The following is a 13,747-nucleotide window of genomic DNA, read 5'->3' on the forward strand; positions in this document are numbered from 1 at the left end:
ATGATTGCTTTCACCCCAGGTACATCCTGGCAGGTTGATGGGAAAAGAGAAATAATGCAATCTGTGAGAACTTTTGAATGGCCCTTTCTTAATGGGTAACGTCAACCAAAATAACTGGTAACTTTTGTCCTTCTTGTATGATTCATCATTGCCCATGGATGTTGAGAACGTGTTGGCAAGTCACAGTGGGGAGAAGACTCATGTGGGCAGAAAGAGCACGCTGAGGTACAGCTGGCAGTGTCCAGGGCAGGTGGGGTATCGAGGGCAAGAAGTGGCTGATTTTGTGACTAACAGGAGAGTCTTCTGTCTTACTCTCTGAGGAAAGGTTTGGGAGCACCAATTAACTGCGATGTGCCAAGAGGCAGGATCTGCGGTCTCTTGCAGGTCTTGAACTTGGCATAAAATCATGGTGGTGCCTTGGACAAGGCAGTGTTTTAAGCTCTGACATGGAATTCCATGGTTGGAGTTTGTCTCCCCAGCTAGAACATGTGTCCTGCTTCTGATCTTCAACTACTCTGAAAAACAGCTGTGTTCAGTTATGCTCAGCCCCATCTACTCCCAGGGAGAGTAAGTAAAGTATTCGTGACTTTTGGGATAGTCTTACCCAAGGAAAGAGTTTCTCTCTCATCTAGCTCTCTCCTTTCCTTTGTTTTTCCTTTCCACTGTTGTGTTGCTCAGTCCTCTGGTAATCTTTGTTCAGGGACATTTGTTCAGACAAGCTGATCCTAATGGTCTCTTTGGGCATTCACAGCCAGCAGGATGGCTGTAGCAGGAAGCAGACACGTGTTTTCTCAGTACACCATCTTATAGTTGAGTACCTAAATAGTCTCTATCAGTCTGAGATACTCTGGATAACAGTCCTATCAATGACTTTACGACATAGGGATGTGCTCTAGCATCATCTAACCAACATCTGGTTGAACTTTAATCACTACTGTGAAAGTAAGGGCAATTTGTATGTGTCCAGATTAATTTAGTTCTGTTCAAAAAAATTATTCGTTTTTCTCAGTCTCATAATTATCTTGATCCTTGTCTAAGATGGCACAGTAGAGGCACGCAGAGAAATTCAGCCCTTGCTCCAAGTTATCCACAGTATCAATCAAATGGCTGAAAGCGGTGAAGGGCTTGAACCATTTAGAGTCGGGGCTTGCTGCCCTTGTTGAACATGGCTGCTCCAATAGTGTCTAACACCTGAGAGCACCAGGGCAGCTCTGGGGTGGGTATGGGATTGGCATTCATTTTGGTGGGCTTGGACTCAAGCTCCATCTGTGCCAGGGATGAGATGTCATTCCTAAGCCCTAGGGCAAATGATTCCTGCACTAAAACAAGCAATGTAATTGCCCTTTTCACAGAACTGCTGATGACAAACACTGTGGTTTAGTTCTCCCATACTCAGATCTAAAGTGTAAGTCTACCAGACCCTGATAATAGGATGGGCCTTTGTGGACTGGGCAGGAGGGGAACCATACGTCCTAGAAGCAGGGTCTCCGGAGGGCAGTCAGACAGTGTGGGAGAGGGCAGGATGCTTGGACAAATCCAGCTACAGATGTTGTAAGTAGAGAATTAGCAGCTGCTGGCATCCAGCTAAGCCCCTACAAGGAACAGAGACAGATCACGGCAACACCAGCTCTAATGAAGCAGTAGCAGCTGCAGGAATTGCTGCCCACCTGAATTGGGGGGGATTTCTTTCCCCAGAAAACCAGCAGTGTAGGAGCTCTGCTGTTTGAGGGATGTCTTAGTTTACACTCTGACTGTATGTGCTTGAACACAGTTTTTCGGAGACTCAAACTGCTACGTGAGCTGCTTTTGTAGAAGCACAAATAATAATATTGCAGAGTTGTTGCATCACTGAAAGTGGCCCAAGTCCAAAGCAGGATTTGGTTGTGTGCTTCAGGCGATACGGTTATGTGCTTGTACCAGATGGAGACTTTAAATTTTCATCAGCAGGTTTATAAACACAAAGAATATCCTTTTATCAGCCCCCAGGTCTTTTACTAATAAGCTGCAAATGCTGAACTTCAATTAGCATGGACTGGAGGCGCAGATGAAATAATATACATTCTTACTGATGATTATCCATCATGTGAGAATGAAATCAAGACATGAGTAATGACCTGTTTCAGTTTTGGGGGCTTTTTTTTGTTTTTTGTTTTGTTTTGTTTTGTTGTGTTTTTTTTTCCCTTTAACACATGCTTGGTAGTATAAATGAGTGAAAATTGCTAAAAATAATTTGGGCCAGATTCTCTGGTGATGAAACTCTATTTCAGGCGAAGGGAGTGCGAGTTTTCAACCCTGCATTGACTTCTGTAGGTGTTGGGTCAAGCCAACACAAGGGTGTGTGACAGCTGTGTTGTTAAGTTTGCCATGGAAGAATAAAGAATTTACAAAAACTACAGTTTTCCTGCTGCTGAGAGCTGGCCAGAGAGGTCTAAGCTTTGAAGCAACGCTGCTGTGTGTTATCAGGGAATCCCAGCTTTCATGAGTGGTGCAGGTGCATGGAGAGGGAAAGGGATTGATTAGTTTAATGCTGCCTTTGCCTTTAGCAGCACATTTGCTGGCATACGTGGCGTGCTGTACGTGTGCCCCAGCTGAGAAGCTCTTTCTGGACCCTGCAGGCATTCAGCTACTGGGCTTGTGCCCCATGGTTTATAAATCATTCAGGAAATTCGTGCATTACAACAGCAGTATCAGCTCTTTAGAGGGTGTCGAGGAAGGACCTCTACCTCAACTGGTATCTTTTAGGGAGGAAAAGGGTTGAGTGTATTTGCAAAGATCAGTCTTGGCACATAGTTTGAGAAGGTATTGGGAAATTGTCAATAAAGCTGAGGAAAGGTACAACTTGGTGGGATATAGATTGGTTCTGGGAATTCTGCGTCTAACTTTTCATGTCTTGCCTTAAGAAGGTTTTGCAGGAAAAGTAATCCACTAAGAGGATAGGACCTACTGTTGAAACATAGAGATGCATCAATTTGAATCAGTAACTGAAAGAAAACTGTTCTCCCAGTAGTATAATTGAGTACTTTCTGACTAATCAAACCCCAAAATACACCCCTGAAATACTTACCGGTCACTTCTTTGGTGGATTGTGCTTCAACAGAGGATGGCTGCTTTATAGGTCATACTGGCTTAGAATAAGAATAGAATAGAATAGAATCATTTAAGTTGGAAAAGACCTTTAAGATCATTGAGTGCAACCGTAAACCTAACACTGCCACTTCCACCATGTCTGTTAAGTGCCACATCTACATGTCTTTTAAATGCCTTCAGGGATGGTGACTCAACCACTTCGCTGGGCAGCCTGTTCCAATGTGTGACAACCCTTTTGGTGAAGAATTTTTTCCTAATATCCAATCTAAGATCACGGAAGAAAGGCGGAACAGCATTGCTAAGGTCTCCCCTGACACCATGAAACCAACAGGATTTTGCTCTTCCCAGATCACATAGGGTTGAGATTTATAACTGGAGGCAGCGGCTGCTCTTTTACAAAATATGGCTGTGAGCTGTGCGTAAGAAGTAGCAAGATGACAGCACGGCACAGGGGCTTGCAATTGCCACAGGAGTCTGAGCGCAAGTGCCACTTGATTGAATTATCAGAAATGCATGAGGCTTCAGTTCTAACTTAACGTAGGCACCGAGGCTGAGAGATTATTGAGGCAGAATGGACCTGTTGTCTTTGATTAGCTCTGATTTGCTACTCTGATGGCATATATTGATGCTAAAAGGCGGCCACTAAGCTTTTCTTTGTACTGCATTGGAAATGACACATTGCAAGAGGAGGAAAAGTTCTATTTAGAGTTGCAGAATCAGAGATGAAGTGAAATTGAAAAGGAAGATCAAAGATAGAAAGTAGGGGGAGGAAGAAAGAGGCAATGTACAGTATGGCTGCACAGACATCTTAATTTCATTTTAATGAATCTCTGACCACTCAGGAAGGGGAGCGTAGCTCTTTGTGTCTGGGAGGGAGAGAACAGCCTTCTGCCATCGCAGTGGGATTTCCTTTGAACATGGTCTCTTACCGAAACGAAGGACTGCACTCTGCTTCATATTTCACAGAACTAGAAAAGACCAAGCTATTTTCTGACTCCCTGCGTCCTGTTTATGTAACTTGCAAATGATGGCTGTGCAACCTCTGGCTGAGCCCTGGGAAATTTTCTTGTCGGTGACTCAGGTGCTTGGCAAACAAGCTGGCGTGGCGGGCTTGGAGATGAGATTGCAGTTAGAGGCACTCCCTGGGTACCAGAGCCCAGTTCAAGGTTCCTTTATGGAGGCTCTTCATACAAGCTGTGTGTGGCTTGCTGGTCGTCCTGGTCATGTCATTGCCAAAAGTCTCTGTGCTGATGCTGTATTAATTATGTGCAAGTACAAAGCATCCCCCTTGATTGCATTGGAGCAGAAAAGAACCATAGCCCTGACTGTTACGCAGAGATGTGGGTCAGCAAGGAAGGAGGAGAAGAGCTAGGCAAGAACGAGTCCTTGGCCTTTACATAAATGGTATCTATAAAAATTCCTGCAGGATGTGGGAAGAGTGTTTAGTGCAGCTGGGCTGCAAAAATGGGACTTCAAGGGGAAGTACAAGGTCCTCTTTTGCAATCGCCATTCCCAAACTTTATACAGTCACCATAACAATGTTGGTTTCAAGGCTCTAGATCAGGCTGAAAGCTGAAGGACAGGACTGCACATTGTGCTGTAGGAGTAAAATTGAGAACTATGAAAAGGGAAGAATTAGTCCCAGGGACGAAGGGAGAAAAAGGAAACAGAGGCAGAACTGCAAACTAGACATTCCTGTGGGTCAGCTGTTGTCTCCAGCAGCAGCAGATCCTGATTTCCACCTCTTTGGAAGTATGACTGAGAGGAGCTAGGAGGTGCATACTACTAAGTAGGTTCAATCACTGCAGTAGGGTGAGGCTGGGACAACTATGAGATCCCCAAATACAGCCCATCTTGTGTGAATGTGTGCAGCAAGCCCCTCTGGCAGTCCAGCCGAGTTTAAAGCAGTACTTAGCTCACTCCTGCACAGAGCCTGTTTGCCAGGCTCAAGTGAAGGGGGACAAAAAAAGATTTTGCCACAGGGATGACCTGGTGACTAACGAGTTTCATTGATCTTGTGCTTGCAGGAGAGAACAATCTACCCTCTGCAGTTCCTGTGAGCTTTTCTGCTGGAGTCTCTGAGAAAACAAACGTGAGATGTTATCCAAAAGTAGGGCTGTGTGAGCCCACTAAACCTGATGATGGTGCTCTCTCATGGATGTATGAACATGATAGTGCAGAAGATACCAGTGTCAGGAAATCTCTTGATGGCTTCTACAAAATGTATTGCAAAAAACGGCCAGGCAGAATGGATCCCACCTACGAGGCTGCATCACGATGTCTGTCACAGAAGATTTCAGAACTAGCAAACCGGGATGGAACAAAATATGCATCGCGTTGCCTGCAAATGGCCCAGGTGGTCTTGAACAGAGATGGATGTAAGATCTTTCCAAACCACCCCACTACTGCTTGTTTTTCAAAGCCAGCTGAGGGAGAAGTTGTCTTGGAAGACAGAAAGAGAACACCCGGACTCTCAGATGACGTCCTGCAATTCCTCTTGAAACAAACACGGACAGAACATAGCCCTGACATGCCACATAAGAAGTGAGCAAGATGCTGGTTTGTTGCTGTCATTGGAGCTTGGCTTTCATTCCAAAAAGAGGTGATTTTCTTGGAAAGACACTGTTCCCCTTAGCACCACCTTAAACACCTCATATTCCATGGAGGGGTTCATCTGGAGCAGACCTCGCCACCTTGACCTCTGCAGGGCAGCACCGCATAAGGAGCATCTGTGGTCCCCCTGTAACTGCTTGGGATGTGTTGACTAATCGGGATGGGTGATAGGTGATACAGTGTCTGTTGCTGGGACATCAAACATGATGATTTCTACATACCAGGCTTTTAAATTGACCTACATCCCTACCCCAGCTGAACAGTGGCCCAGGCCAAATTCAGCCCCTGTGTAGGCATGGATGTCCAAGTGCTGTTGACTGTAACAGACTGATTGAACGAGCTTGGCACAGTATGCCCCAGACCTAGGGAGGAAACTTAAGATTTTTTTCTGTACCTAACTGATACTGTAAAGCCTATGCCTCCATGGGGGTGTCTGATAACTCTGTGTGTTTACTTACAGATGTACGATCCCACAGATCATGATTGCAATGCGGATGAGCTTTTTCGACAGAAAAAGTGTGTGTGTACATGAGACAAAGAGGAAATACAGCTTCTGAGCAGGTTATTTTTTTAACAGGAGGGATAAAAAAAGAGAAAGAAAAGCTTTATCGCCTTAGTGATGTTTCTAACACTTCAAATGCACCAGCTGAGCAGACTGAGGATTTTTTCCTATCTATATGAGCTTGTTTAAGAGCAACCTGAGATGAGTAAGAGCTCTGCAGAGGTGTCCATAGGGAAGCTGCAGAGTTGGTGCCAGCAGCCCTGTAAGATGCAGAGCATCTAGGAAGAGCAGAGCTCATATCTCAGCATGCCCAAGACTGTGGGTCGCTTGATTGATTCTGTAGGAGCAATGCTGCTTTCTCCAGCAATCTCCCTACCCATTAGCCCCTGCTGATTTCTGCTACCATGGGGTCTGAGTCCAGAGCTTGCACAGAGAGGAAGCCAATGCTCATTGCTTGAGTACGCTCTATTGTCTTTGTAGGCACTGCACAAGACCTTGTGATTATTTTCCTGGTGTGTTGATGGTTGAAGAAAAATGTTCTGTGAGATGTTTGAACCATGGAGGTGGTTACTTTCCAGTAGGGATCATCTGGCATTGGTTGGTTACAGCAAAGGTTTGCTTCTTCTAGCAAGCTCTGCTGCTGTTTATACCCAGAACTTTCTTGCTCTGGTTTTAGTTGGCAAGATCACCACTGGCTGCAGTGGGAACTGGCGCAATTCACTGGTTGCCCAACTTGAGTTGTGGTGACTATCGCTTGCCCTATGACATTAAAAGGTAACCTGAAGGACTAATTTCCAGCAGTTGGTTTGATCACTGCCACCTGGGGGATTTAAAGTGCTGTGGGTCTGATGCATCGCTATGAATTTGGCAGGCCTGATTCTCCCTTGCTTTGTGCTTGTGGAAACTGGGAGTGAATCCCAAGGGAAACAGCTGCATGAGGGATGTGGGACTGGGCTCCCTCTGTCAAAGCCTTGGTGGGAAGGGTGCTGCTGTCGCACAAGGCTGCAATTCAGGCCCCTCTGCTCAGCATGTGGGAGCCCTTTGAAGCGGTCAACCAGGAGCAAGCAGAGCTTCCGATCCCTCTCTGGACAGGTTGTTCTTATAAATGTTCTGTTCTTGAATGATGTATCAGGCTCTAAAAGAGACATTTAGGTGGGAGAAGATAGTTACGTGGTAGTCCTTACCAGGGTTGCCAGGCCCACTGCTTTGATGTAGTTTTTGCTTTGTTTCACAGCTTGCCTGGGGGGCTTGCAAGTCAAAGAAACCTTCTGAAAAAATTCTGAGCTTTGTCTTCTCCAAATTTTTGTTGTTAGATTTTCATTAAAATTTAGAATAAACTTAATTATTTTATGGCAGTTTTTCATATTTGAGGTGCTTACAGAAGCAGAGCAGAGCTCGGCTGGATAAATTAGACTCAAAAATCCCATTGATTTTTAATGATAACAAAACAAGCTAAATGTTTAGGGGAGTCTGACAGTCTTGTCAGATATCTGGTGTTAGGAGCCGAAGCGTGATAGAGTTTAGAACACCTGATCATTTCTACTGTGAAACCAACAGCTCCATTTCTGGAGAAACACTTAATTTTAAGAGGTGTTTCACTGGGATCTTATAGTTCAGTCACTTTTATTAAGTTAAACAAGACTGCAGCACAGAGAATAACACTCATCACTCCTTTTCCCACTCACTGCTAATTAATTTTTTACAAACCTGTGCTGGAACCAGCTGTATGTCTTTCCAAGTCTGCTGAAAGCCAAACCATTTGTATTACTCATTTCCTTGATAAACACCTCTCCTCGATTTCTTCAAGACACGGGGAGATGAATGCATCCCTCCCCTTTGCCAGGTGTTCCAAGCAAGACTCACCAATTGCTTTGAACAGGCTGTACTTGAAAGAAGCATAGTCCTATTTGGCATTTTATGATGCTACATAGAAGAAATTGTAATAACGAATATTACCACTGGTGAGCAATGCACAGGGGGCCTAACTTATGTCTGTTTGAATTTCTTAAGCTGATTTGCAGTTATAACTAAGATGGGTTGCTTTGAATTAACTAAGTTGGATTTTTTTTTCCTCCTATTTTTGTGGGTTCTTTGCTTTTTTTGTGTGTTGCTTTTGTGACTTTTCTCAGTCTGATAGAGAGGAATCTGCCCGTGTTCTGGATCCACAAACTGCTCTTTCACAGACTTCTTCATCCCCCTCTTGCAATGGAGTCTTCAGAAAGGTGGAAGCAGCTTTCAAGGAGCAATCAGCTTAAAATGTGTAGGGCTGCCAGGATCCTGTGTCAAACCAGTCCTCAGCATTGCAGAGTGGGACGGCTGTGTAACAATGCCAACGCGCCTCCCACTGCTAACACAGCCACGGGTGCCTTGTCTTCTGCTGCCAGTTGTAGAGGCACGAACTTGGCCAGAGCTGCTGCCCCCCACAAACAACAGTGTCCAGCCAGTGATGGGAGAGAGGAGGAGGACAGACCCCAGGAAGACTGAGAGCACAGGGAGGAGGAGGAGGGTTTTGGCAGGGGGAAAACTGCCCCAGGAGCACAGGTGGGTGAGTAGGTGCCTCGGATTGAGCTTTTGGGCAGCTGCTCTCCTAGATACTGACCCCCCACCCCAGCCACTCACCCTGCGGACAGGGTAAGGAGGCAGCCCTTCCCTGGGGCAGCAAGACTGTCCAACAGGGCAGAGTGCTCCCACGCTCCTTCCCCTGCCAGTTTAAATGCAGCTTGACAGCACTTCTGTCCTGTTTCCCTCCCAACCATCACCCCTCCACCAACCTCCAGTTCCTTTCTGTCTTTCATGATGGTGCTAATGAGATCCCTGGAGGAGTTTTCCCTTTAAAATGAAAACAGATCTCTCTGAGCCCAAAGAGCCTGATGTCAGTCAGCAACAGAGCAATGAACCCCCACACAACCACTTAAGGTCTTTCTCTTGGAGGCCTCCTATCTCCAGCTCAGTGGCTTCTTTGCTGCTTTACTCCCTCTGCCAGGAAGACGTGTGCCTTTGTGCATGTTTTCCACCCACTGGTTTGTCCACTGAAGGGGTGGTTTGCTGTGGTGATGTTGCTCGCTGATTGGGGAAGCCGTCATTCTCCAGTGTGGACGCGTTCAAGGAAGCATGGAGAGCAAGAGGAAGGGATGTACAGAAGGTGACAGCATATGGGTGAAGAAGAAAGAAGAAAGGGCAATTGGGATCTCAAAGTCAACATTGAGGTTCCCAGCTGATGCGGTTACTCCAGTACAGCCACACCGCTTGCACCAGTTTTAGCATTTGATCTTCAGCGTTTCAGTTTGGAGAGGTCTCAGCAGCTGGGCTGGCAGAGTAAGAGCTCTCTCGTCTGTTCCTTTCCGCGCTGGCCAGATCCCAGCACGGGTGTTTGTGTTTCGTGCATGTCAGATTCCCTGCTGCAGTTTCACATGGGGCTGCTATTCCTGCCTTGCTGCCTCTGGCAGATTGGCACAGCTGCTGTGCTCTGCAGGTGTTTCCAGCGAAGGCAATGGAAATTTGGCTGCTGACTTTAACCAGAGCAGGAAGAGGCCCTGCTGGCCCAGCTGGCTGCAAATTATGGCCAAGATCTCTTACTTGGTGCAGTCTTTCTTTGCAAATAGATTATACTGGGACTATCTGGGTTTAGGTTGCTGTCCTTGAATCATTGTGAAAGTGATATATCCGGCTTCTTGGTGGTTCTGCTTGATGTGTTGTTTGCTTGCTTTTATGGCACTCCTGCCACAAAAGCTGGAGGGCACTCAAAATATTGGAGCAGACCCTCAGCTGCTCCCCCAGCTACTCAAGTTAATAGTGCTAGGGGGAAAAAAGGAGTTGAGATGCGGATCCAGCATCATTTCTGTAGTAGTAAATATATCCACAGGTGCTGGTCTGTCAGAATCCAAAGAGTAGCATCCTGCAGGCAAAAACTATGGAGAAAGGTAATACCAACTGCTTCATCAATAGATAGAGCTGGAAGAAGCAAACTTGCTCTTGAGTGTGCTATCAATAATTACAGTAACAGTACTAGCCTCTCCCTGCCAGCTCACATTGCTTCACCACCACAGATCTGTCACAGGTACAAGGGCATTCATGCTGACGGATGTAGGGAGCTATTGCTAAGAATGTACAGGGAGGAAGGAACGTCTTCAGTATGAATCAGATGTTGTTGCTTGTAATTTTTTGCCAGCATTTATGCTGTTCCACACAGTTAAATATGAGTTGCTGTGCAGAACCTTTTAACTGCCATTTTAAGGGAAATAACCTCCCAGAAAGAGAGAGCTGGAGAAGTCAGAGGACTGCATCTGAATCCCTTCAGTTGCTGTATTAGATTTGGTGATGAATTGGTCTGTGCTTTGGGTTAGCTCTAAAACTACTTGGTCTCCTAGTCAGATTTTTAAAAAAAGAAAAAAAAAAAAGCAAACCCATACAATTTCCACAAAGAAAGGTTGGAGCAACATATGAGGTTTCTGTTCTTTAGGAGAGTCCTGCTGCTGATGATGTTTGAGAGATACCTGCTGGGTTTTGATTGAAGAGAAAAGAAGTCCTAATGGACTCTAGGCTGACCCTAGATCAGCCGCAGAGCCAGACGTGGCCGCCTCCACTCATAACAAATATGAGGTGTCTGCCTGGAGCCCCTCTTTGGGGCTGTGAGGAGAAAGGGTGCACACAGGGTGCTCCTTCTGGGGCCTGGAAAAACTTGAGCTGCGGTCTTTTTATCCGCTTTTTGAGTGAGATTTAGAAAACACTGAAGGGAGTAGCTGTCCATTTGTTGTTAAGGGTTTTAAATAATGGCAAAACGAGGCAATCTTAGTTTGGAAGGTGTGTGTCCATGCAGGAAGTTAATCTGGGCTCCCGCTGTGGGGGGATCGTGCTGCTTCTCTACACAGCGGGGGCCAGAGGGGAGACAAGGCGCCTCTGGAGAGGTCATGCTTCTGCTTCAGCTCCTCTGGGCTCTTGGGGCGGCGCAGCCACCGCCTTTAACATCCCAGTTTTCTTATTAGAAATTTCCGATGCAGCAAGAAAAAGGATAAGAGGATTCATTACTCTTCAACCCGTTAGGAAATGAGATGCAAGCAATGACAAAACAGAGAATAGGTGGCTGCTGAAAGAGCATGAAGATAGATACCGGCAGAGGAGAGCATGAAACTGTTTGATTTTAAAGAGCAACGTAGGCAGAACAGACTGGATGCAGCTGAAAAATTTGGATTATGACTCACATCTACAAATCTTGGCTGGCATCTTGCAGAGGACGTGGTAAGCTCTGTGCTACTGAAACACGCAGTCATTTGAAAAGTTTGCGCCCCTCACAGTCAGGAGTGCCTGTAGTTCTTCTGTGCACTGCTCACTTCCAGGTACAATATTCAGCTCATGCCAATAAGCCTCCTAAAAATAGATGTGTGTCTCACGCTGAGACGGAAGGGCAAAGACAGAGCCCCTTGGAATAAACATCTCTGGAGCAGGTGATAAATTTGATGCAGGTCTTGTCTAGAGAAGAGGGTTTGTTTTCTTGACTGTATTTGGTTTCTTCGGAGTATGATTCCTGTGTCCATGCTCATTTTGCATGGTAGGTGACTCAGCGACCAAGTTTTGAAGAAGGGTAAGTTTCTTACAAGGAAAATGGATAGGGTATAACTTTCAGTTCAGCACTTGTTTAGGTGGGTGATAATCTGGCATCCTGGGATGTGGTTTGGAAATAGTTGGCCAAAGTGATTCTCTTTGCGTGGTTGGACATGCTACTGCAAAGCACTTCTAGGTTCACTGCCTTCACAGGCAGAGCCCCCACACTTGTTGCAAAATGAAGGAGAGCAAACTTGTGGCCTTCCTAGAAAACAAATGAAAGTTCATGAAGCTTGAAATTCTCCTGGGATGGGAAGGAATCTGTATCTAGGATATCTAAGTTCAGATAGTTGTAGCAGTTGCATATAGAAAGGCCTTACGCTGTGGTTATTTTTCACCTCTCCTGAAGTCAAAGACATGAATCAACCCATGCTCTTACTCCAAAGGTCCAATGCTTCTGAAGTGACCTAAGTGTCCCTCTGCCTTATCCCTACGTATAGAAAAGGATGAACACTCCAATGCAAATGTTCCTGCCTTCTCAATGTTCATGTCCCAGCTTTGCTGCTGCCATGACACCTGATACACTGCTGAGTTTACACTATCTGGGTATCTGTTACTATGCAAAATATCTGCCTTCTCCTGTCATGTTGCTATTCCCTGAATTTCAAGTATTTCAAGAATTTTCAGCCCTGTTGCCTTTTGGGTGGGTTTTTTTGCCTTGTGTGACTGGAAGAAGCCACAGAAGCACAGTCAGAGGCTCATTAGGTTTGATCTAACTGCTTAGCTGCCCTTTGAAGGATTGAAATAGTGGCCTGGAAGTATGGCCATCCATGGGTGGATAGATGATGGCTCCTTCCAGGTAAAGAACAGTTTTTTCTGGATACTTAAGTGCGAAGAGTGGTATGAGGCCCTCATGGAAATGTCCAACGTTCTGTACGTTTCTCCCCAGCCTGTGCAATAACCTCTGAGAAATTGTGTTTCATTCTGAGGGGGTGAAGTGCTTTCCTCTCTGCCTGGCTTGCACTTGACTTAGCTTTGATGCTTCCGTGGTTTCAGCACTGAAGTGCAAATCATCTTTTTCTCAGAGGCCCTTTGCTGTTGGTGTGAGGGACTGAACTGTAAGGCATTTGTCTCAAAGATCGCTTGTCTAAGCGAAGAATAGTGTGGGAGGGACTGCGGGGCCATGGAGACCTCGGTTTGCAGGGGCTGCGCCGAGTGCAGGATTCGGTTGGGGTCAACCGAAGTTTACGAGAGACCCCGCATTAGCCGCAGTCGTGAGGAGCGTGTGCGCATGTGCAGCCACGTGCTAGTCGCGTGCTAGTCGCATGAGGAGCGAGGCTGCAGCCGCGTGAAGCGTACGCGCATGCACAGGAATGTAGCAACGAGCAGGTACGTACCCTTGCCATGGACACCGCAGCCCCTGAGTGAGGATAAAGGGGGCTGCCCAGACAAGCCCTGGCGCGACCACCTGACGCCAAAACAGAAGCACCAAGAGATTTGGACCCCGGCGCGACCGCCCACCTCCGAAACACCGAAGGACTTGGACCCTCGGGACGCCGTGGATCCATGGTGGTGACTATTCTTGCAACTCTATCCCGAATGCTTGCTTAATTTCTATCTTTGTTCTATCCTATTGCTAATAAGTTTAACTTTTGATAATAAAAGTTGTTTAGGACATTTGAAATTGGCGGCATTTTACCTCGTTTGTGTCTTAATCTCGCTCCTGGGATCATATCAAAACCTCCCCCGACATTGGATCGGGACAGTTGGTTTCTCTCCATTCCCTTTGTTTGCTTCTGTGACCCACCCCATCATACTATATTTTCTCCACTGCATTATTTAAGGCAGGAAATAACCTGTTTCCCTGGAGGCGAGGAACCAGGCGTTGCTGGACCACTTTGTACCCAAACATGCTCCACCACCGCGAGCTCAGTAGACAGCTGGGCTGCTTTGGTTCAGCTTTCAAAAGCAGACTTAGCTGTAACCACTGAACATTTAGCCACTGGG

General features: G+C 46.2%; 1 protein-coding gene across 1 annotated transcript; it reads left to right on the forward strand.

Moving 5' to 3' along the window:
- Positions 1-5,114: 5,114 nt before the first annotated feature.
- Positions 5,115-5,635, forward strand: LOC104072231 (chromosome unknown open reading frame, human C20orf196; the record flags this gene model as incomplete). The annotated part of the gene is made up of 1 exon (XM_009572504.1): positions 5,115-5,635. A coding segment is annotated over one exon (521 nt), but the record flags the coding sequence as incomplete, so codon positions are not given.
- Between the last annotated feature and the right edge of the window lie 8,112 nt (positions 5,636-13,747).

Source organism: Fulmarus glacialis, unplaced genomic scaffold (genome assembly GCF_000690835.1).
Source record: "Fulmarus glacialis isolate BGI_N327 unplaced genomic scaffold, ASM69083v1 scaffold15802, whole genome shotgun sequence".
NCBI lineage: Eukaryota > Metazoa > Chordata > Aves > Procellariiformes > Procellariidae > Fulmarus > Fulmarus glacialis.